Raw genomic sequence first — 20996 nt, forward strand, 5'->3', positions numbered from 1 at the left:
CTCGGACATCTGTCTCTTGGGCTCCCTCACTGTGTCCATCAGAAAAATGGCAAGAATCCAGTTATGGAAGTGGGGCTGCCGACCAGAGTCCTTGAAGGCCCTGAGCCTGACTACTTGCCTTTACCAGCACCAATTCCACTAGGAACTGTACCCTGCCTGTCCCCAAGGGTAAGCCCAGCCAGAGTTGGATGGACATTCCTGCCCTCCCTGGACCAAACTATGGAAGGAGAAGCGGGGGGTAAGGGTGGACACGGTGTGGCTGTCAGGCCCCTACTCTCCTCCCAAGCAAAGTCCCAACTCTTGCGCTCTGGGGGGGGGGGGGAGCTGATTGGTGAGGGGGTTCTAGAGAGTAGAGTGCCTTTCTCACACCCTTTGTTGTGTCTGGGCCCCGGATCTTTATTTCCTACCAAACAGCTGTGGGTCTATACAAGTGACAGGAGGCCTAGGCCTTGTTCCTAGGGAAACATCCCTCCGTGAGAGGCCGGGGCGGGGGAGGGGGTGACAGTGAGGGCACAGCCTAGGCCTCCAACTTTGCCAGTCCCCTGCCCCCACTCCCACCACCCCCTCCGTCATGGCTAGCCTTACAGGGTTGGCTTGTTCCTGTGGGCCTCCTGGAGAGGAGGGCCCAGCACCCAGCAAGGTTAGGAATGCTTGTCAAATGCATAACTGAGCGGACAGGGGACAACCACAGTGTGGGAAGCAGGAGGTCTCTGGTTCATTCGTTCGTTCATTCCCGGTGGAGCAGATGACAATTGTGGATCGGGGGCCTGGCCTATGTATTGTTCCTAGAGTGTGATCACTTCCGTGCCTTGCCAGCTCCGGGACTTTGCTCACACTGTCCCTTCTGGCCAGAGAGCCCACTTTGCCCCCAGCCCTGCTGTACTCCCACCTCCTTCACGGTGCAGTTCCTCAGCTCATCCTCCTGCCCCGTTGCCACCTTTGTGGTTTCCGTGCCTGGAATGGGACTTGAGCTAGTGCTGTAGTCTTTGTCATCTAAGGGCATGTGACACTTAGAGCTTCCCGTGTCCCAGACGCCGTTTTAAGTGTTGGCACGGGTGATGACCCTTTTACTCCTCACCACAACCCAATGCAGTAGGTGATTTTATGACTCTCATTTTGAAGATGAGGAAACTGAGGCAGAGGGAGGTTAAGTGGCTTGCCCAGGGCCACCCAGGTAATAGTAAAGGGATTCAGCCCCCAGCAGCTGGGCTGTGGGGTCCACGCTGATACCCACCAACCGATCTATTATGTTGTCTCCTGGGGGTGACGCCAACTCAGAGAAGTCTGCAGTGGTAGCAGCAGGGGGTGGGATGGGGTGGTGGTAGTGTCACATTTGTAACTGCTGGGAGAGAGCGCACCTGCCCCTGCGGGAGACTCAGCCCCAGCCCCAGCTCCGGCCCCTCAGGTTAAGTCCCATTTTCCCTGGTGTGGCTTCCTCCCTTTTCCACCCTTCTGGACATGTCTCCTGCCACTCAGCTTGGCACGAGTAGGGCCAATGTTGTGGGGAATCATGAATTCAAGTTCAGCAAATGTTTGCAGAATGATTGCTTTGCTACACAGACCCCAAGGACATGCAAAGTTTCATGGGGACCCTTGGGCATCACCTTCCCTCCCCAAAGCTTGTTTCCTGTTGGGGGCTGGGCTGACTCGCCCAGATCACAAGGTGTGACATCTGGTAAGGATTCCGAGTTGCTCCGGAGGCGACACTGTGTCAACAGTCTATTTACCGGAGTCTTGGCACTGCTGCCCGTGAACCTGCCCTAGACAGCCAGGTGACTGCCTGGCAACTCAGGGTGAGGAGATTACAGTTGGGGCAGGGCGGGTGCTCCTTGCTCCAGGAGCAGCTCCCTTCTAGAAACTTGGGGGCAGTCTGGGACGCGGAGATAAGCCGGCAGATCCTGGGAGCTCGGGTGAACTAGTGGCTCGTTTTGCCACCTGACAGTGGGTGGGGACACTTGTCAAAGACTCTTTTTTGCAGCAAACCGTCGGACAGAGTCCGTCCCGCCCCTGCTGGCTCCCTGAGCTGCACGCTGCGGGTAGGGGGATGGGATGAGTAAATGGGGGTGGCTGGCATTTGCCTCTGCCAACTGCAGCTAACAAGTGGCGGCTCGCAGGACGAGGCAGGGCAGGCTGTGGTGACCCCGGGCAGGGGCAGCCAATGAGCTCCCGGGCTGCAGTGGCACCACCGGGCAGCCTGCCTGTCTTTGGCTGGAGCAGTAGCGGGTGGGGCCTCGGGCCGCCAGTCAGGGCTGCTGGGCCCTGTCTCTGGGAGGCCCCGGCAGATCTGCAGCTCCATTCACAGAAAGTTCTACTCTGGCTGCCACATTTTTTAACTTTTCCGACCTTCTGGGGGAGGAGGGCGGGCTGTGGGGCGGTGTGGGAAGTACGTCTGGGAAGACTGTGCAGCCAGAGATGGAAAGAAACTTGTAACTTTCCCCCTGTTCTAGATCTGGAATGGGCTCTAGCTCCTGGCTGGGGAGGAGGGAGATTCTGAGTATTTTACTCACAGCAGGGATGGAGAGGGAGCAAAACAAGGGGAACCAGAGGTTATTAGGGAACCCCAGGATCCTGGCCTGATTAAGCCCCTTACCTTTTGCCTGGATGGAATCAGCCTTGGAACAACACTTGTGACCTTAGTGGCTGTCGGCTGGGGCAAGGGGTGAGGAGGACTTTTGGGACCATCACCAAAGACTCCTAGGTGGTATGAGCTGGGCCGTGTCCGAAGCAACAGGTGTTTGTGGCCCATCACCTCAGCCCCCTTGTTCAACGCAGACCCACCAAGGCCAATCACATAATAAACGTATATTTATAGATGTACAATTTTAGAATTCTAATTCAAGAAATACAGCTTCTCAAGGGATCCTTTAGGATCTATGTTCTTATTGCACATGGGTCAGCCCACCTAGGGACATCTACCAAGATCAGACGGTAGGGGTGGTGGGGGCAGAGCACCAGGGCCACCGCGGCGAGGGGGGGGGTACTCTTGCCCACGTCCACTTCTTATCATCTCTCTGGGCCGGGGTGGCTGCTGCATCACAGGGCAGGATCTTGTTCAAAAACCAGATCTGACATTTCTTTACCAAGCTTCCTTTCCCAGCAAGAATCTTTGTTCATTGGGGGCGGGGGGCGGGGGGCTTAAAAAAAAAAAAAGAGCCAAGAGAAACTCTGAGAGGATGGTTATCACCTCCTGGCTGGCAGCTTGGGGAAGTAAGGCTTTGGAAGGTGGCAGGCTCAATGACACACCCACTGCCAGAGGAAAATTCGGGAAAAAGAGTAATTCCAAAAGGCCCAGTATAAACCGTGGGAATAAATAAAACCTCCCTCCCTTCCCCTGGCAGCAACTGCTGTTTTGAGAAAAATCCTCACATCAAGGTGAGTATAAGAAAACCCTTCTGGTTCAGGCGCAGCCTTTGTCCAAAGTGCAACAGAAGGCCGGGTGGCATCATGTCCATGGAGGGCGGAGACAGAGGTGCCCACAGGCCCGGACTTTCTTCAGGATTCGGCTGCTGCCCCAGGGTCTCGGGCACCACCTGGCTGACTCTCGGAGGAAGAACCTTCTGGAGTCCTTGGTGCATAACTTGGGAAAAGCCAGTGGCAACAACGGAGCCGTGGCCTGTGGCATCTATAAGGCAAAACCCACTTTGGGACTAAGAGGGGGGCAGGTGGCTAGGCAAAACCCGGTCCGCCTCTCTAACCCTGTTTTCTGTGGCGGAGGGACAGAGAGCTCCTGGGCTCCAGGACTAAGAGCCCACCTGAGCTGGCCAAAGCTTGAGGAGGGCGGCCTCCCACCGGCAGGCTGCCAGGGGCCTCACCATGACTCAGTACTGACATGGTACCTGGCCCTAGGGGCACTTTCTCCCCTGGAAGCCTGCTCCCCTCCAGCTTCACCATAAAGCTGGCAACCTCCAAGTTCTCTACAGACTTACACTATCATGATTACTGCTGCCACCAAAAGCAGGCTCGGTTTGAGGGGAACATTAAAAGCTACGACCCGACTTTCCTTCCACTGTCAGCCGTGGCATAATGTCCAGCCGCTGAAGGAACAGGCTGCCTTCCCCAAACACGCCTCATTTTCTAAAACAGGGAAGAAATCAGCTAAACAACTTAATCAAATTCCTGCATAGTTTAAAAAGTAGACTATATATATATATATATCTTTATATATGCTATTTACATATAAATAGATATATATAGATATACATATATATACACACACACACACACATATGCACGCTCTGTAAATTACATTCTATGGAGAGTTCTTGTTCCTCCTCCTCCTATCCTTGGCCAACGCCTCTGACTGGCTTCCACGGAGAGGTGACTGGTGGTGGCTCCTGGGAGGGGGAGGAAGGCAGTTGGGCGCCCCCTCCCCCAGCCCTTTCCACAGACATTTGCTGCAAGTTTTACATTCTACTTTCGTTGCCATGGTTTCCGTATCCTAGGAGCAGCCGAAGTGGAGCCTCGGCCAGCCCTGGGAGGGAGGGAAGCAGCCCCGTGGCAGGTTTTCCTGTCCTAAGGCCTTTCAGCATTTACTGGGTGAGAGAGAGGGCAGTTGTGTGCGGTGTTCGGCCTCCAATTCCACTTTAATTTTTTTTCTTTTTATGTCTTTCCTTAAATATACAGTCCATCACCTTGGCTCAGTGCATGTCACCAAAAATTCTCCAGGGATTTCATGGTCTGGGGAGGAGAGTGGTAACAGTTAGCCTGGCAGTCCCGCGGCCTGGAGCCTCTAGCTCAGCCCGCACAAACAAGCCGACCTCCTGGCTGCTGTCCTGCCCACCTCAGCCCCAACCTGTCTCCCTCCTGCACTCTGTCACTCTCGAGGAGGCGTAGCAGATGGCCTCCAAGCACAGCTGGACCCCTGCCGAAGGGGACACAGGCAGAGGATGGATGGGCAGGTAACCAACCCAGAAGAGAACCTTTACTGGCTCTGCCTACCCTCTTCTGGGCTGGGTCCAGTGTGTCCCCTCTGGCAAATGCTGGAAGCGGAGCTCACTGCCCACATGCAGGGGTAAAGGAGGAGTGGAGTCTGCTACCAGCAACTTGCATTTCCCACCCCACCCCCCCACCCCCGCTTTCTGTGCTAAAGGCTCTGCGTTCGACCGTAAACTCATGACCTTCTGTTCTCTTCCTCAGACCACAGGTGAGGTGCCCGGGCAGGCCGGATGCCTGCGGCTTCCAGGCTGCCAGGTGCACTGGTACGTGAGAGAGTGCCTCTGATTCCACCAGAGGGCCAGTGGTCAGGGCAACGGGCCTCTCCCGCTCCCAGCCTGTAGGCGCCCTCCCTGGCCTACTGTGGGGCTGCCCATCCATCTTGCTCCATTTCCTCCTGCCTGGAAGGGCAGAGGAAGAGGATGGGATCTTGGCCCACTGGCTCTCACGTGTTTCTTCTTGCCGTCAGGTGGAGACTGTGTGTGGAGGGGGCTATCTTGGGACCAGTAATACTTGGTGGCCTAAATACCAGAGCATAGACAATAGTCTACTGGCCCTAGGGAAAGGGCCATGGTGACTTGGTGGCTCGCTCAGACCAGGGAGGCAGGGGTGGCCCTTAGCCGTGGCCTTGAGGTCCCCCTTCTGCCTGATTCTCCGGCACCCCACGCTCCCAGAGCCAGGGAATTGGGAGGGGGCAGTAGACAGTAGCACTGGAGCCTGAACCAGACCTTGGTTTCTGAGCACACCCTAGAGCTGCCCCAGCTCTGCAGGCTGGAGGTCAGGCTGGGGAAAAGGAGTCTGTGCCATAATCAACAGGCTATTTTCCTCTCTCCCTCCCACCCTCCTCTGCCTTATGACCAGGGCCAAAGCTGCCAGGAATTGCAGGGCAGAGGAGGCCCTGGCTCATACTTGGACCTCGGTGGCGTGGCTGGCCCAGGACTATCCATGCAGGGAGGCCTGCACCTCTGACAGTCGGTTACAGCTTGGGGTGCCCATCTTCTGTGCTTTGTGGTACATATCTGTGTCACCGAAGTAGCGGGCCCGGTACAGCAAGCCTTCCTCTGCAAAGCAATGGGGCAGAGTTTAGGGCACACCTGGTATCCCCCAAGGGTCACTGGAGCACTTGCCTAGCCTGTGGGGGTGGGAGGAAGACTGTTACAGGCCCCAGAGCTGGCGCAGAGCTGGCCTCCCTTTAGGAAAGGCCCCGGAGAGCAGACTATGGTCCCAGCTTGGGAGAGAACAGAGGCCCCTTTCTACAGACTTAGGTGAGATCAGCCGAGGAAAGAACCTGTCGTTCTGGTTAGACCTCCCTAGGGTCCCACAGATACAGCTGGATGGCCAGTCACTAGGTGGCCAGGACACGTGCTCCAATCCATCTCAACACACTTACCTCTGGCAGCCACACTCAGGCTGACGGAAGTGACTTACGGGAACCTGGAGGAAATCTCCAGGTGGCCCCTGGCTCCCGGCCCCAAGGAAAGAGGGTGGGGTCCCATTTTTGGCTGGGAGGTGGCTGGTGCGAGGCAGTGCCAGGCGCTGGGTCCACAAATCTCTGGTGAGCAGGGCTTTCTCCTTCCCTGCGCTCAAGCTCTGTCCCTGCAACACACACGCACTCACTCTGCTGCTTCTCCTTCCAGCAGTTGTTTCGGAGGTTGGCGATATAGTCGTCTTCCACATTCCGTTCAACTGTTTTGAGGCTGGAGCCTGTGTACTCCTTGGAGAAGGTGTCTGCCACGTAGTAGACGACGTTCAGGTGGTCAGTGACTCGCCTGTGGACGTGGCCCACCGACCTGGCCGGAAATACATCAGGCACAAAGTGGGCCCAGGTCCCCAGCCCCACGGCAGCTCTAAGGATGACAGGGTCCCCCAACAGGAGGTACCGCACAGGCCACAGGGCTGGCTTCCCTCCAAAACTGGAGAGGAACTCGCACAGCACCCAAAATGAGGGTCTGAAGGAAAGGCAGGGTGTCCCTCCTGTCTAAGTGGTCCAGACTACGGCCAGCCCTTCCTCAGGCTCTCTGCTTACCACACTGCTGACCTGGGGCCTGTGGGAGGAGCCCCTTTTGAGAGGCCCCGGTCAGTGCAGCAGGGGAGACTGGGCTCTGCCTCTGATTAGGGGTGTGAGTCGGGGTCCCAGTGCCTCCATTTCCACATTCCTCCCCTAAGCTCATTGTTGCCCAGGGCCTGCCTGCCTACCCAGGAACTCCCAATCGGGTTAAGAGGCTTAGGAACAACAAGACACAAGGACTCCAAGGACCTCTGTCCTTCCAGCTTTTGGTCCTATCTTCCAGCTCCACCCGCAGGCTCTGTAGGCAGAGTCGTGACACGCAGCAGACAGGAGACAGTTCGGGTGTGGGGGGGCGAACAGCCCCTACCTGCCCTCTGCTGCCTCTCCAGCTTCAGAGCCAAGGGCTGGCGACAGGCCACGGAGAACCTATGTTGCCTGGTGTGGGTCCAGCCACCCGACTGTGCCCCCTGGTGGCCGAGAGGAAGGCTGCCAGGCTCCGAAACAGGGCCAGGCCACTTTGGGGGAACAGAGGGTTCCCACCAATAGAAGCTGAGCACCCACTATATAACTATGTATCAGATGTGGTGCCAGATGCTGGAAATAAATGAGGGGAGCGGATGCCTTAAAAGGCCAAATAACTTGCCCAAGTTCACTACTGGCAGCTGAGACCATAAATTCATTGAACAAATACTGTTGAACGTTTCTCTCGAGCCTGGCATAAAAAAAACAAAAAACAAAAAAACAAACCTTTTGCTTATTTATTTTAAAGTAATCTCTATACCTCACATGGGGTTCAAACTCAAGACTCTGAGATCAAGAGTCTCATGCTCCACCGACTGAGCCAGCCAGGTGCCCCAAACCTGGCATTTTAAGTGTCTGTGACTCATTTCATTTCCACAAGCACATAGATGTTATTCGCATTGCACAGATGAGGACACCAAAGCTCAGAGAAGTCATGTAACTTGTCTAGGGTCACACAGCTGCTTAGTTAATAAAGTAGCTGGGATTCAAATCCACCTTTGTTCTGATTCTAGAACCCCTGTTCTTTCCACGGCCCCAAGGCCCACCACCCACAACTTAAGAGCACAGGTTCTTACCTCAAGGTCAGCAGATAAGATGGGGGGAAGTGTCATGAAGCTTGTGAAATCATATGCAAAGTTGTGTATATGTGTAGTGTTTGAGGGAAGAGATCTGCAGTTCTCATTGCATTTTCTTAGGGGACTGGGATACTAAAAAGATCAAGAACCTAATCTCAACAGGGCAAGTGTATTTCCTTGATTCTAAGCCAGATTTCCGCATTGTGATCAACGACTCCGCAGGATAGGAAGGAAGGCGCCCGATGCGGGTTGAGGATCCGAAGCCCCTGTCTGCCTACCACCCCATCCCCAGCGGTGGGTACTCACGGCCTTGGGCTCAGGCTGTATGGGGGACTGGAGACCATGAGCTGGCTGAGCGCCGACACGAGGATCAGGATGAGGATGGGCATCAGCTGAACAAACACCCCCAGCCCGCCCTGGAGGAAAGAACCAATGGTCACTCAGCGGACCTGGTGGGAGTGTGGCATAGGCCGCAATCACCGCCAGCTTCCCTGGCACAAAGGAGCCTGGGCGGCAGGAGGAAGACGCTGCTAACTGCGCCACGGGCCCCCCAAATACAGAAGCTCCTCCACCTGCCGGTTTCCGCAGAGGAATACAAAGTAGCAACTGGTGTTAAATACAGGAAAAGGGTGCCTGGATGTATTTATCTGAGAACACCAAAAAAATGAGCTAAAGAGGCTTCCTCCATGAGAACGGTAGGCAGGGCTGGAGGGAAATTTTCACTATATACATATTTTTTTTGGATTTTGCACCATATAACTATATTACCGATTTAAAAACTGCCAGTTAAAAAATTGTAAATATGAACAAATTTGTTCATATTTGTAAATATGAACAAATTTAAAAAACTCTTCCGTATGTTAAATACAAACACACACACTAAGTTTAAAAAATAAATAGATAAAAACCTAAGAGCAATAGGGAACCCCTCTGTCTGCCATAATTTTAAAGGCTGTGGAATTGTCTGCAGTATTTTAATTTTAGTCCGCTAGCTGTTCTTTAACCCGTGGCATTCAAAATGTTTTTGAAGCATTGTCTTGCTATAGCTTTTGTATACATTTTTTAAGAGTGCCGAAAAGAAGAAGATTCAACAACCTTTGTCATCCTTTACAATTCTCTCGTGAAGTTTCACTTCCCATTGCTTGGAAAATGTCACTTTGGCCTTATGAACAAATGGACTGCACAAAGGCCAATCACACTCAAACCTGTCTGTAGGTGGAGAAGTTTCTGCATTACATTTCCTGACAGAAGCCATCAAATCCCCACTCCTTCTGGGCAGCACTGTGGAGTGTGGCTCCCTCTAGTGCCGCTCAGTAGAATGGCAAGGGGGAACCAAGATGGCTCCTTAGCCGAGAACCGTGGGGGCACTGCCCCTCGGAGGACAGACAGCTGGGGATGTCACGCCCCCTTCAGGCCTCACACCCTGGGTGGGGCTTGGCACCCTCCCCCTGCTCTCCCGGTGCCTTCCTCACTCACGTCACCCTGGTTCTCCCTGCGGTCCTGCCTTTGCTGGTAGGTATAGCGCATGCGGCCGTTGCTGTAGACATGGACGTTACCTGGAGGTCAGAGGGACTGAGTCAGGGGGTGGGGCTGCAGGAAAAGGGAGAGGCTGTCTTCCAGTCTCCCACCATCACCCCCAGGGAGACCTGGCTGCAGGGGGTGGGGTGGGGTGGGGTACTTACTAGACGGAAAGCCACCGCCAAAGAACATGTTGAAGAGGTCTTCGGGGGAGATATCGGCCTCAAAGCCACGGTGGAAGTCCCCGTGCCCGTGGCCATGCCGCGCTGCCTGGTTCTTGTCATCACCGAACTGGTCATACTGTTTCCTTTTCTCTGGGTTACTAAGTACCGCATATGCTGTGCCGATAGCTAGAAAGGAGCCAGAAGTCAGGCTTGGAGACGGTGGGCATGGAGGTGGAGGTGCCCCTGGCAGCCAATAGCTCCTTTCTTTCAGGTACTCAAGTGGTGCCTTAGGAAGGAGTCCTTGGGGCCAGAGGGGAGTTTGGCTGTTGGGCCCGTGTCGGGAGGGGTGCAGGCAGGAATACCTCTAAGTGGATCTGGGTGGTCTGGGCCTGGCGGAAGATGAACCCTCAGGCTCCTCGTGCTCCACCTCATGACAGTGGTTGAGCTTTTTCTCTGCCTCAGGCCCCTTATGGGCATTATCTTATGTACTCCTACAGCAACTGTCAGGAAGGGCCAGATCCCCAGGTTCTAGTCAAAACTTCACCGTTGGTAGTGTGGCCTGGTGAGCCCTCTCCTCCCTGGGGTCCAGGTCCCAGCTGCTGTTCCTCGGCGTGGCCCCAAGGCCTCCCCAGGAAAAGCTCCCCAGGTGGGAAACCTGTGCCTCAAAGGACCCTGCTCCGGGCCCTCCCGAGTCTCTTGCTCCTTCTCAAGCGGCTCACTCTCTCAAGGGAGTGGGTCAAAGCGGCTGCATCTGCTTCAAAACCTGCCACCCTTGCAGGAAGGAGAATCCCCCCCCTCCTGCCATGGTGACAAGGTCCCAGGGCCAGATCTGGCGTCTTGGTGCCTGCGGGGCTGCAGGCAGGAGTCAGGGCTGGAGCAACGTTCACCACAGCCGCCCTGCCTCCCTGCTTCTCTTCACCGTCTCCCTCGGGGGCAGGCTGACAGGCAGCAGTGGGGTGACGCCTGCACAGTACCCCACACCCACACGCAGCAGGACCAACCCCAAGCACCTGGAATGCAGCACCTGGGGTGGAGCCTAGGAAACAGCACACCAGGTCTTAGGGTGTGCTCTGCCACGGGCTCCCTACTTGGCTGCGGTCACTGCCTCGTAGGCACACACTGTGAGTGTGTGTTATGTGTGAGTGTGTGTGCACTGCAGGGCTGGCTGTGGCTGCTGGTGATGGGGAGGCCACCAGGCCCCAAGCCCACTGACCTGAGGCTTCCTTGCCCCTCAGCACAGGGAAACCGGTAGCAATATCCCAAGATGGGGACGTGCATACAGGTGAGTCAGGAGGCCTGCTTCTGACCCTCAACTGCTCTGGGACCTTGGAAAAGCCACCGGTCGGTCCTCTCTTGCCTCAGCTCCCCTCCTGTAAGCCCTGGGGAACGAAGAGGAAGGGGAGGCTATCTGAGCTCTGAGGCTCTATGCTAGAGGCGGCTACTAGGACTTTCTTCCCAGGAAGCAGGTCCTGAGCCCAGGGCACGTGGGTCCAAGGCCACTGACTCCTTCCCAAGGACAGGAGATGAAAAACACCAAGCACCGGGAAACCAAGGCTAGCTTACCTTTGAAAGCTTCAGTGGCGCCAGGTGCGTGGTTCTTGTCTGGGTGGAACTTGAGGGCCAGCTTGCGGTAGGCCTTCTTCAGGTCCTCATCGGAGGCCCCTCTGCTCACCCCCAGGATCTCATAGTAATCCTTACACTGCTTGACCCTGGGGGAGAGGGTAGAGAGGGCCCAGGGCCGTGAGGTGAGGTGGGGGAGAGCAGTATGGGCGCACAGTAGGGCTCGGCCGTCAGTTCCTCTAGGTCCCTCGGGGGCAAGGGGGCCTCAGTAAGCTCCACCTGGAACGGGGAGCTAGGTAGGGCCCAGTGGAAACACCTGGAATACACTTAGGATTTAAGAGGGGGGCAGCTGCAGTCTTTCAGGCCAGGAACCATTTCCCTTCGCTAACAGCACCTTCACCGGAGGCCACCTCAGAACGACTGTCAGTGTGTGTGTGGGGCCTACCCAAGCCCTGGAGGGATAACCGTCTCCTGTCTCCATTCTGTGCCACACAGGCCCTGGTCTGAAAGGGTCTTTGTTAGGGGTGGGGGAGAAGCTGGAAGGGGAGCCCACGCCCCATCTCTGTCTGATCAACAGAGCTATGTAAAGAGGCCAGGCTCGTCTGGCCAGCGGCAGAGTCAGCATTTCCAGCCTCTGCTGTGGGCTGACTTGGCGGGAGGGGACAGCAGAGCCCTGATTCCCACGCTGTATCCCAGGGCCGGTGGGCCCGCCCAGCTGGACCTCCTCCATCCTCAGGACCCTCCCAGGGCCCATCCAGACCACGGGCAGATGTGAGGCGGGGGCCACGCTGCAGGAAGCCTTCTCTAGATCTGAAAACTTGCCAATGGCGCTGGGCTCCGGCCCCTCTACCTTTTCACTGCTGCTACTTGCTCCGCAGTGTAGCCTTTGGTGCCCTCTCCTCCTCCAGCTTCTCCGTTGGCCGCGGGGGCTTCGGCCCCACCTGCTTTCCTGTGGGTGGTGTCTGTGGGTTGGGGATGGTCACTGGTAGACTGTGGTTTCTGGTTGAGGGACTCGATCAGGGCTGTGCAAGGCAAACAAACCATTCAGGGCTCTTGTTGCAGCAAAGCCACATGCCGTGGCTGAGGGCCTGCCTGGTCCTGGGAGAGGCCAGGGCCGCCCACATCCCACTTGCTTCTTCTCCCAGCAAAGCCAGTAGCTCCCTCCCCAACTTGGGCCTGGGCGGGGTGCAGGGGGTGGGGGAGGGCTAGTGGGACAGTCGCCTGCTCTCGTGAGTTGTCAGGGTATGGGTTGTTTTAGATCTTTTTTTTTTTTGTTTTTAAGATTTTATTTTAATTAATCTCTATACCCAAAGTGGGGCTCAAACTTACAATCCCACAAGAGTCGCATGCTCTACCGACTGCTCCAGCCAGGCACCCCTGGGTATGGGTTATTTTAAAACTCCCCATAAAAACAAACCATTAGCCCTTCAGGCTTAAAAAAATCCCAAAGTGGTATGTTTCACAGACCCTGCTGAGTGCAGAGAGAGGCAAGTGCTCCGCCTATGTCAGTGGGGACCACACTTGGCAGGACCATCTGTTTCTGCTGGGACTGGGGGGAAAGGCCTTCTGGAGACCTTCACTTAGCTGTGAAGGGGGATGGGGGCAATGAATGTGCTCCAGGGCCAGGGACGGCACGAGACTCCGGATGAAGACCTCTCCTCTGCTACTTGCTATTCCTTACACTTTTCAAGTGGCTGGCCATGTCAAACGTCATACTGCAATGTTCAGAGTCTATGCAGGGCATTAGCTATCATCCTCAGATAGGGTCCCAGTGACTCCAACCCAAGTCTGTGGTTCCTGCTGACTCAGTGACAAAGAGCCCAAATCTCTGGCAAAAGTTCCCTGCACCCATTGATTCCAGGCACGAAATCAGTTCTGGAAACCCCAGTCATGCCTGGGGTACAGTGCCCTGGGAAGCCAGGCACCTGGACCTCTGCAGGGACCCAGGACACTGTGCTGAGGAAGGACAGCAGTGCCCTCGGCTGGTCCCCAGCTTCTTTCAAACACGCCAGGAGCCTGCTGGGCTCAAGGCACTGTGCTGGGTGTTAGACACCCTCTAATGCAATGCACCTGGGTCTCACAGGAGGGGCCTGGAGCAGGGCTCGCTGGGAGCAGAACACTGGGACTCAAGTGGACCACTGTGCCCTGAGCCACTGCTGTCTTAGGTGCAGCAAACTCACAGGATCTCACTGGGTCGGGAGCTGGCAGTCAAGCTTGCCTCGCAGGAGGGATGTGAAGGACTCCTGTAGCAAACCCCAAGGGTATGCACTGAGAAGAGTAACCGTAATGAGTGCTCACTATGTGTTAGGCAGGCCCAGGCTCTGCCTCTACTAGTTCATTTAATCTTGACAATGGCCTCAGAAGTAGGTCTTATTACCACCATCCCCACGATAAAGGAGGAGCTGTCTCAGGTCATGATCTCACGGTTTGTGGGTTCTAGACCCGCATCAGGCTCTGTGCTGACAGTTCAGAGCCCAGAGCCTGCTTTGGATTCTGTGTTTCCTCTCTCTTTGCCCCTCCCCTACTCACACGCGTGCTATCTCTCTGTCCAAAATAAATAATCATTAAAAAAGAAAAGTTAAAGAAGGAGCTGTGTGTTTGATCCATTGGCCCGTGGCTGCACAAGCTGGGCAGTCAGCACTTAAAACGCCTGGATGTCTGGCTCCCAGAACCATGTTCTTAACTATGCTATCCTGGACTGCATGAGGCTGGCATGGGGAGCCCTCTCCAGCACAGTCCTTCCAAATAAAGAGAAGTTAAATTCAGAAAGAACTGTGTTCAAATCTCAGCTCAGTCACTCCTAGCAGTATGGCCCTGGCCGATCTATAAAATCTGTTTGAACCTGTTTCCTAAGGGATATGAGGATAATGGGTGTAACAAGGATCAAATACCATTTGTAAGCACCTGGCACAGAAACTGACAGAGTAAAAATTCAAAACTGAGTAGCTGCTGATTTATGACACAGGCTGATGCCTGGCCAGGGAGGCGACCCAAGCTGGGGGGGTCAGGGAGCTCCAGGGCTTAGGAAGGCTAAGTCTCAGCACCTGGCAGGCTTTGGACCCAACCGTAACCATGAGATTTCAGGCTGTCCCAGATGCCAGGTCCATACCAAGCGAATGGCAAAGGAAGAAAAAGCAAAAGATGAAGAGATGCTGATGAAGATGGGGAAGAAGGGGAGCTAGTTTGCTGGATTTGGAGGGCGTTTAAAGAACTTATTTCAAGGGCTCCTGGGGGGCTCAGTCGGTTAAGCATCCGACTCTTGATCTCGGCTCAGGTCATGATCTCACGGTTTACGAGTTCGAGCCCCACATCAGGCTCTGCATTGACAGTGTGGAGCCTGCTTGGGATTCTCGGTCTCCCTCTCTTTCTGCATGCCTTTCTCTCTCAAAAATAAATAAACTTAAAAAAAAAAAAAAAGAATTTGTTTATATCAGTTTCTCTGGAAGCCCCAGTGGTCCAGGCTGTGCTGATATACCCTAAGGAGAATATGACCAACCATTCAATTGCTATAGATACACAAGAGCGTTAACCAGGAGATGGACTCACTCTAGTATTTCTCAGGGAAGATTCTGGAAACTTTTCAGGGCAGTTACATGGAGTCAGCCACTCTAGTTTCTTTACACTGCATAAGAGAGCCCAAAGGGGAATGGATGTGCTCTGGGTCACACAGAAGGTTTCTGCTTGAGTTGGCAATTCAAGATTGTTGGTTGCTGACAAGTAGGTCTCTCTCATGGCCTGGACACCCCATCTGCCAGACCTGTGGGATGTGACTGCCTCATTCTGACTCACTGTTACATCCCTCATGGCACAGGGGCTGACAGGCAAATGTCACAAAAGAGTATGACACAGCAGCTTAACGCAGCTCCGGAGTTAGACAGACAAAGCTGGGTTCCAATCCTGACTCTGCCCCTCGCCGTCAAGCTGGCAGACATCTAAAAAGCCTGGAACTTAGAGGAAGAAACCAGAGCTGCGGTGGGAGAAGTGGCAGCTGAGGCAGAGGTGAGAGCATTTCTATGGCCAAAGCCAGCAGCAGTGGTCACTCCTCCAACCCAGACTGGAGGGGCAAAGCTGTGGCTCTGACACCTGCTACCAGGGTCATCTTGGACAAGCTGATTTAGCTTCTTCATGTAAAACTGTCTCTCCCTCACGAGAGCTGCAAGAGTAAATGAGCAAATGCATATAAGAGACTTAGCACAACACTCAGTAAATATTGTTATCTGTTACTGTTCATTTTATTCCCGGGCCCTCTCTCTGTTCCCGTAGTGCTCAAAGTGGTTCGGGAAAGGGAGGCCAGCAGAGGGCAATGGCCTGGGAGTGGAGCTGGACAGTCCGGTTCCTTTGCTACTTACCATGTCATCGAATCGTCAGTGAAGGCCTGATCCCTGCCCTCGTAGGGTTGCTTTGAGGCATAAATAAGATTCAGTGAAATTCGGTGAATGGAAGGGTTGAGCGCACAGCAGGGCTCATGAAGGCCGACTGACCCGAACGGACAACCCCACCCCGGACCTCGCCAGTACCAGACCGTCTCTCACTCTGACACCGTGAAAGCAACCAATCCTTCCCTGCCCCACATGCTGGCCTTAGTGGCTCGGCCTTCCTGATTTTGCCTGGACCCACAGTCAGTCATTTCCTAGACCCTTAGGCAGCCTAAGCTGCGAGACCATCCAAGCCAACCCTCTCTTTGTGTGCTGGGGAAACTGAGGATGTTCTCACTGGCTCCCTGAAAAACATGGTACTTTCCACCAGCGTTGCTAAGCCTCAGGCAAAGGCGATGCCAAGTGGGCTCCCAGAAAGAGACTGGTCCCGCTAGCCCTGCCCTAGGACCTCGAGGCTTAGGGCCCAGCTACTATTCCACAGTACAAGTGTCCAGCCCTTGGGCCCACCTCCTGCAGCACGAGTTTGAAATCCCTTCGTGGCCTTTTCACTGTGAGGCCCCTCCACCCTTTAAGGTTGCTCTGGACCGGACCTCCTTTCACCCTACCGTTCCCTCTGTCTGTTCTTTCACTTCTCTAAGACCAACCTTCCACCCATGCTCTCGATCCTTCCCCTCTCATTTCTCGACTCGCCCTTTCCCCACAAGGCCTGACAGTGTTGCTCACCACCTCCCTGCCACACCACTCCAGGGTCACCTGGCGGCTGCCCGCTCCTGGGAGTGCCTCCTCCCCTTGTTCTCCATCTCACTCTGTTGCTTCCCTGGTCTCTGCCCACTGGCTGAGGCCAGATGTGGCCCATGGCTGCGCTTACAGCAACATCCGCTACGCGTTCCACACTTTCACACAGTGACCCTAGCCAGGCAGGACTCCAGTGAGCTCCATCAAAATGACAATACCAGTCTTTGAGCTGGAACCTGGGGCTCTCTCCTGAGCTCCCAGCCGACAGCTCCTCTGGAACATCCACCGGCATCCTGCCCCCTGCCCCGCTCTTCCCACTCACCATCCTCAACCTTACTTTCTCCTTGGCCACACAGGCTTGGATTCTGTGTCCCCAGTTCTCCTCAGCACACCTCTCTCACACAAGGCTCGGTACCTCCTCTCTGATGACCCTCTCCTCATCCGGGATGCCTTACCTCAGGTGCTCAGAGCTCCTGAAATACACAGCGCGATGAATGCTTTCCCAATTGGTTTCTGCCTTGGGTCTCTCTTCCCTTTCATTAACCCTTCTCGTCGTTCTCTTCTCAGAACGGTACCCTTATCTCATTCCTGCTATCAGAATCTTCAGTGGTCTTTTCACCAACAGAATAAAGTGAATACCCTGGTCTGGCAGGAAAGGATTTCCACAACCTGACCCCATCCTCCTTGCCAGCCTTAATCCTCTCTATTCAAATTACCACCTCCACAGCCTCCAAGTCTTGCTACACCCAGTCCTCCCCCAGCCTCCAGCCTCCATGTCTTTTCCCCAGTAGGTTCTTCTCCAAATCTCCTCCCTTCCTCCGAAGTGCAGTTTAAATGCTGCCTCTGTCCTGCTCCCTGACACCTTCCCTCACTGTCATCTACCATTATTTTTAAGTCCCAGTAAGGACTCACTCACTCACCCTACTGCTTGTAATTTCGCATTCAGGGATCCAACCCCAGCACTTCCCTCCACGTCACCGGACTGAACTCATGGAGGGCGAGGACTGGATCTTTCCTGTCCATCCTTAAGTCCTAGGCATCTAACGCTGTGCTTAATTTTTCTTTAACCGCAGTATTATTTTTTCTGTAACTTTGTCTCCTTTACTACACTGTAGGCTCCTTGAGGTGAAGGATGATGTCTTACCAGTCCTGCCATACCACGTAGCACCAAGCAGAAGACTTTGCAAATAAAACAAAAAATGTCTGTTGCAGAGTGTCTGGGTGGCTTAGTTGGTTAAGTGTCTGACTCTTTTTTTTTTTTAATGTTTATTTTTGAGAGAGAGAGAGAGAGAGAGAGAGAGAGAGCAATGGAGGGAGCAGAAAGAGAGGGAGACGGAGGAACCGAAGCAGGCTCTGCACTGACAGCACTGAGCCCGATGCAGGGCTTGAACCCATGAACCGTGAGATCATGACCTGAGCCGAAATAAAAAGTTGGACACTTGGGGTGCTGACAGCCTGTGGAGCCCACTTGGGATTCTTCCCCTCCCCTCGCCCCTCCCCCACTCACAGGTACTTGCTCTCAAAAATAAAATAAACTTAAAAAAAAAAAAAAGTCTGTTGCATTGAACAAGCGCCTGGAATGAACTCAAACCTCAAACAGCATGTGTAGGCAGCTATCTAATATTTTTTTAACCAAGGTTTCTCTGTTCCAGGCCTAAGTTAACCCCAGGTCCTTGTCAGCTGAATACAGGGCTGTGGACGGTGCAAGGTGAAGTTTACAGAGAGGTATGAGGCGTAGTCTCTCCAGAATAATGCGAATATGACAACTGTGCAGCAGGTGATGATTCTGCCTGAGCAAATTCCATTTCTTGAGCGCCAGGAAGGATATCCGTCCAAGCCCCTGAACTGGCCCAGGAAGCTGCTGACAGGAAGATCTCCACAGGCCATATTGTTACCACCCTTTCTTGGCTGCCTGGTTCTGAGGCTCCAGAAGCATCCAGCGTCGGACAGGATTCTGAGAGCTCATGCGCCCCCACCACCATGTGCCTCTCTTACGCAGTGTGATTTATTTCAGTAGGAAGCTTCTTGAGCAGGTGACCTCAGGAGTCCTGGCAAATACAGACTAAAACTCTCTCCAAGAGAAGGCAAACAGGCCAAAGATCAACCTGTAGTCAGGAGGGAGGAAAATTCAAGCATTCCAGGTGGTCTCTTCTGCCAGTGTTCCCCTTTCTCAATTCCAAATGCAGGCAAGGAAGGTTACGAGGCTGACTGCTGCTCTTTCATTTCACTCCTCTATTAAACATTTATACAGTCACAGGACTTTCCAATTTCTAGCTGTGTAATCGTGGGCAAGTCCCTTGCCTCTGAGAGATTTCCTTATCTATAGAACAAAGATAATGATCTTTGCTCCGCCTCCCTGATAGGGCAGGGTCAAGTGAGAAAATGCATTGGAAAGAGCTTTCTTTCTTTTTGTTTTTAAGGATTTTTTTTTTAATAAAAAATTTTTTTTACTGTTTATTTATTTTTGAAAGAGACAGAGCGCAAGCAGAGGAGGGGCAGAGAGAGAGGGTGACAAAGAATCTGAAGCAGGCTCCAGGCTCTGAGCTGTCAGCACAGAGCCCTAAGCAGGCTTGAACCCACGAACTGTAAGGTCATGACCTCAGCCAAAATTGGAGGCTTAACCTGCTTAACCGACTGAGCCACCCAGGCGCCTCTGAACATTTTATTTTTTTAAAGTAATCTCCACACCCAACGGGGGCTTGAACTTACAACCCCCAGATCAAGAGTCGCATGCTCTACCGACTGGGTCAGACAGGCGCCCCTCAAAAGAGCTTTCTAAACAGAGAAGCCTTATGGTATTATTGTTATTCATATTGTCTGCACCAACCTTTTGATTTTCCAGATAAGGAAACCCAAGCTCAGAAAGATCACATGGTAGCAGTCAGGATAAGAACTCAGGTCTTCTGATTCTGAGCACCTGTTATGTGCCTGACGGTTTACTGCGTGGTTAACTGCTGGCACGAAACCGTATCTTTAATGGACTACCTTCTCTCCTCCAGCTTGTATTTTTTTTTACCGTTTTATTTATTTTTGAGACAGAGAGAGACAGAGCATGAACAGGGGAGGAGCAGAGAGAGAGAGGGAGACACAGAATCTGAAACAGGCTCTGGGCTCTGAGCTGTCAGCACAGAGCCCGACGCGGGGCTCGAACTCACTGACTGTGAGATCATGACCTGAGCCGAAGTCGGACGCTTAACCAACCAAGCCACCCAGGCGCCCCTTCTCCAGCTTGTATTAAGAAAAACTTCTTTGAAGTCTTAGGTTTAAAAAAAAAAAAAAAAAAAAAAGAGTGTTCCTGGGTAGAGTGAGATGCTGAGTAGTTGGGACAACTTCACTAATCCCTCCCCGGTTTGGAAGCCTCAGCCGGGGGACACTTAGCAGTCTTGTGCTGTCCAGCCGTCCATTCGGCGGCCACAGATGGACTCTTGGGGGCCAGGGTGGGCGGGGTGGCAAGACCAGTGTCTCCGACAAGCCCCGAATCTCACAGGCGGGTGAAGAGGCTCCAGGAATGAGGGGGCCCGCTCTCAGGACGGACAGTCCGAGGCGGTGGTGTGGACTGGGAGAAAAAGGCAGGCTCTGGTTTCGGGACAGTGTTCCCAGGCCCTCGCCCGGAGACGCCTTTCCAGGCCTTCCGAACGTCGGAAGTCTTCTTTCCCTCTCTTCGAACCCATTCTCTCCGTCAAAGGAGTTATGTTTATTTTCCTAAACTATAATATTTCCCAGGCCGGCAACCGGCCCTGGACCACCGAATGGCCCCTTGGGAAAAGTAGTTCGATTTCGCTTCCAGGTAAGTTCCTTTCCCCCCGCCCGCCAGCGCCTTTCATCCTCGGGAACTCCAAATCTCAGAGGGTTCCACAAGCCCCCGGAAAGCTGAAGTCGCGGCCGCGCTAGCCATCAGGTGTTCAGCGTTCCGGAGAGGGGTGGGAGCGAAAGACTACACCTCCCAGCGGCCACCGCGCGTCTCAGTGCGCAGGCGTAGCCGCGCCTCGCCACCCCTCCCCCTCCTCCAACTGCTCCCCTCGGTCCGTTCCCGTATTCCCCCCATCAGTTCTAATGTCCCCTCTGTCTCTCCGGCAGCTCACACTCACCGCGAACTCGCGGCGTCGGGTACAGCCGCTGCGCCTTCTCCAGGAAGCGGAGTGCCCTGTCGGGCTGGTTGCTCTGGATGGCCTTGAGGGCGATGCTAATACAGCGCTCGGCTTCATCCTTGTTGGATTCCATGGCGGAACCAGAGCGCGGAACCAGGGAGGGGGAGGCCGGGCGAGCGGAGGGCTGCGCCAGCCGCCGGTACGTCGCGGGGCAGGCGGGCGCAGGCTGATGACACAAACCCTCCGCCCCTCCCTTTCCGAGATTTGAGCGAGGTTTGAGCGAGGGCGGAAGTGCTACCGTATGTCTTCTAAGAAGGGGACGGCTAGGAGAGGTCAAGAGGCTGCATGCCCACATTCCTGGATCCCGGAGGGTCATACTTGGGGGTCTTGAAGTCGAATATGCTTCCATTTCTTGGTAGTAATTCTGTGAGTTTGAGACGAAGGTCATTTATTCGTTCAGCAGACATTTGCCAGGCAGGGTGTACAGTGCAGAACAAAACAAAGTCCCTGCCCTCATA

General features: G+C 54.2%; 1 protein-coding gene across 3 annotated transcripts; it reads right to left on the reverse strand.

The window, feature by feature from the left end:
* Window positions 1-2787: 2787 nt before the first annotated feature.
* Window positions 2788-20679, reverse strand: DNAJB12 (DnaJ heat shock protein family (Hsp40) member B12). Of its 3 annotated transcripts, none has more exons than XM_047072922.1 (9): window positions 20479-20679; window positions 12130-12301; window positions 11283-11428; window positions 9720-9905; window positions 9514-9593; window positions 8344-8453; window positions 6550-6722; window positions 5896-5993; window positions 2788-4677 (listed from the first exon to the last, which is right to left on the reverse strand). In XM_047072922.1, the coding sequence occupies exons 1-9, from the start codon at window positions 20609-20611 to the stop codon at window positions 4648-4650; spliced, it is 1128 nt and encodes a 375-aa protein (XP_046928878.1). In that variant the 5' UTR covers window positions 20612-20679; the 3' UTR covers window positions 2788-4647. The 3 variants fall into 3 exon arrangements, with proteins under 3 accessions (XP_046928878.1, XP_046928879.1, XP_046928877.1); XM_047072923.1 differs by having other exon boundaries at window positions 5842-5993; window positions 20479-20678; XM_047072921.1 differs by having other exon boundaries at window positions 5848-5993; window positions 20479-20674.
* Window positions 20680-20996: the final 317 nt, after the last annotated feature.

The sequence above is a fragment of the Lynx rufus genome, unplaced genomic scaffold (assembly GCF_022079265.1).
Source record: "Lynx rufus isolate CCGP_SWC_20201006 ecotype Redwood Valley unplaced genomic scaffold, mLynRuf1.p SCAF_11, whole genome shotgun sequence".
Classification (NCBI taxonomy): Eukaryota; Metazoa; Chordata; class Mammalia; order Carnivora; family Felidae; genus Lynx; species Lynx rufus.